The following is a 1757-nucleotide window of genomic DNA, read 5'->3' as shown; positions in this document are numbered from 1 at the left end:
CAGCAGTTCTTTCTTGTCGTACAAGTGAGTGGGTGGTTGGTGGGTGGTTGGGTCACTGTGGACGTCAGCAGTTCTTTCTTGTCGTACAAGTGAGTGGGTGGTTGGTGGGTGGTTGGGTCACTGTGGACGTCAGCAGTTCTTTCTTGTCGTACAAGTGAGTGGGTGGTTGGTGGGTGGGTCACTGTGGACGTCAGCAGTTCTTTCTTGTCTTACAAGTGAGTGGGTGGTTGGTGGGTGGGTGGGTCACTGTGGACGTCAGCAGTTCTTTCTTGTCTTACAAGTGAGTGGGTGGTTGGTGGGTGGGTCACTGTGGACGTCAGCAGTTCTTTCTTGTCGTACATGTGAGTGGGTGGTTGGTGGGTGGGTCACCGTAGATGTTAGCAGTTCTTTCTTGTCGTTTCTTTCTTGTGGTACAAGTGAGTGGGTTTGGTGGGTCATCTTTATTTGTAAAAGTTCATATTTGTCCGTCCTGCCAAACTTCTAAATGATCGAACTTGTGTTGATGAAGGCGTCCTTCATTCGTAGAAAAAACTCACCCACCTTTATCTGTAAACATTGACGTTTATCCGTCATGTTTTTCTCCCCAGATACTCTGTCATGGCTGGCACCCCAGAGAAAATTCTGGAATATTTGCTGGAAACTCGGCTAGATTCGAAAGAGCATCACGAGACGACAGCAGAAGGTAGGTGGTCGTCAGAGTTTTTATAGTGACTTATTTTTGTCTATTTACAGACGCCTGTATAGACTTACTTGACCATTCACCAACGCTTATGGAGATTTATTTTTGTCTATTTGCCGACGCCTGTATGGACTCATTTGACTATTCACCAATGCTCATGGAGACTTTTTTTGTCTATCCGCCACCGCCTGTAATTATGTTTGTCTATCGTTTTATCCATCCGCCATCGTCCTTAATGTTGTTTTTCTATCCGCCCCCGCCTGGTATGTTGTTTGTCTATCTGTTACCACTTGCAGTGTTGTTTGTCTATCGTTTTGCCTATCCGCCACCACCTGTTATGCGGTTTCTCTATCCTTTTGCCTATCCGTCACCACCTGTAATGTTTGTTTGTCTATCCTTTTGTCTATTCGTCACCACTTGTCATGTTGTTTGTCTATCCGCCACCACCTGTAATGTTGTTTGTCTATCCTTTTGTCTATCTGCCATCACCTGTAATGGTAATGTTTGTTTGTCTATCCTTTTGTCTATCCGTCACCACTTGTTATGTTGTTTGTCTATCCGTCACCACCTGTAATCTTGTTTGTCTATCTGTCACCACCTGTCATGTTGTTTGTCTATCCGTCACCACCTATCATGTTGTTTGTCTATCCGTCACCACCTGTTATGTTGTTTGTCTATCCGCCACCACCGGTAATGTTTGTTTGTCTATCCTTTTGTCTATCCGTCACCACTTGTTATGTTGTTTGTCTATCCGTCACCACCTGTCATGTTGTTTGTCTATCCGTCACCACCTGTAATGTTGTTTGTCTATCCGTCACCACCTGTTATGTTGTTTGTCTATCCGCCACCACCTGAGTGTAATGCTGTTTTGTTTCCCACGTTTTCAGATAGTCTGCTGGAGGATTTTCTGCTGACTCACTCAGTTTTCTTCCCAGACGACAAACTGTGTCAGGCTATACTGGGGCAGTATCCTTTGTGTGTGTGTGTGTGTGTGTGTGTGTGTGTGTGTGTGTGTATGTGTGTGTATGTGTGTGTGTGTGTATGTGTGTGTGTGTGTGTGTGCGTGTGTGTGTGTATG

The 1757-nt window shown here is 45.2% G+C and overlaps 1 protein-coding gene across 1 annotated transcript in view; it reads left to right on the top strand.

The window, feature by feature from the left end:
* The first annotated feature begins 121 nt into the window (after positions 1-121).
* The window catches only part of LOC101863160 (rap guanine nucleotide exchange factor 4), an 8685-nt gene continuing 7049 nt past the window's right edge, over positions 122-1757 (top strand). Inside the window, exons 1-3 of the mRNA XM_005112997.3 lie at positions 122-154; positions 588-682; positions 1567-1645. Of these exons, the coding sequence (XP_005113054.1) occupies positions 598-682; positions 1567-1645 (164 nt within the window). The 5' untranslated portion in view covers positions 122-154; positions 588-597. The remainder of the gene's footprint in view (positions 155-587; positions 683-1566; positions 1646-1757) is intronic.

Source organism: Aplysia californica, unplaced genomic scaffold (assembly GCF_000002075.1).
Source record: "Aplysia californica isolate F4 #8 unplaced genomic scaffold, AplCal3.0 scaffold01538, whole genome shotgun sequence".
In the NCBI taxonomy this organism is placed as follows: domain Eukaryota; kingdom Metazoa; phylum Mollusca; class Gastropoda; order Aplysiida; family Aplysiidae; genus Aplysia; species Aplysia californica.
Note: the sequence above shows the minus strand (reverse complement) of the source record. Positions and strands in the feature narration are given on the sequence as shown.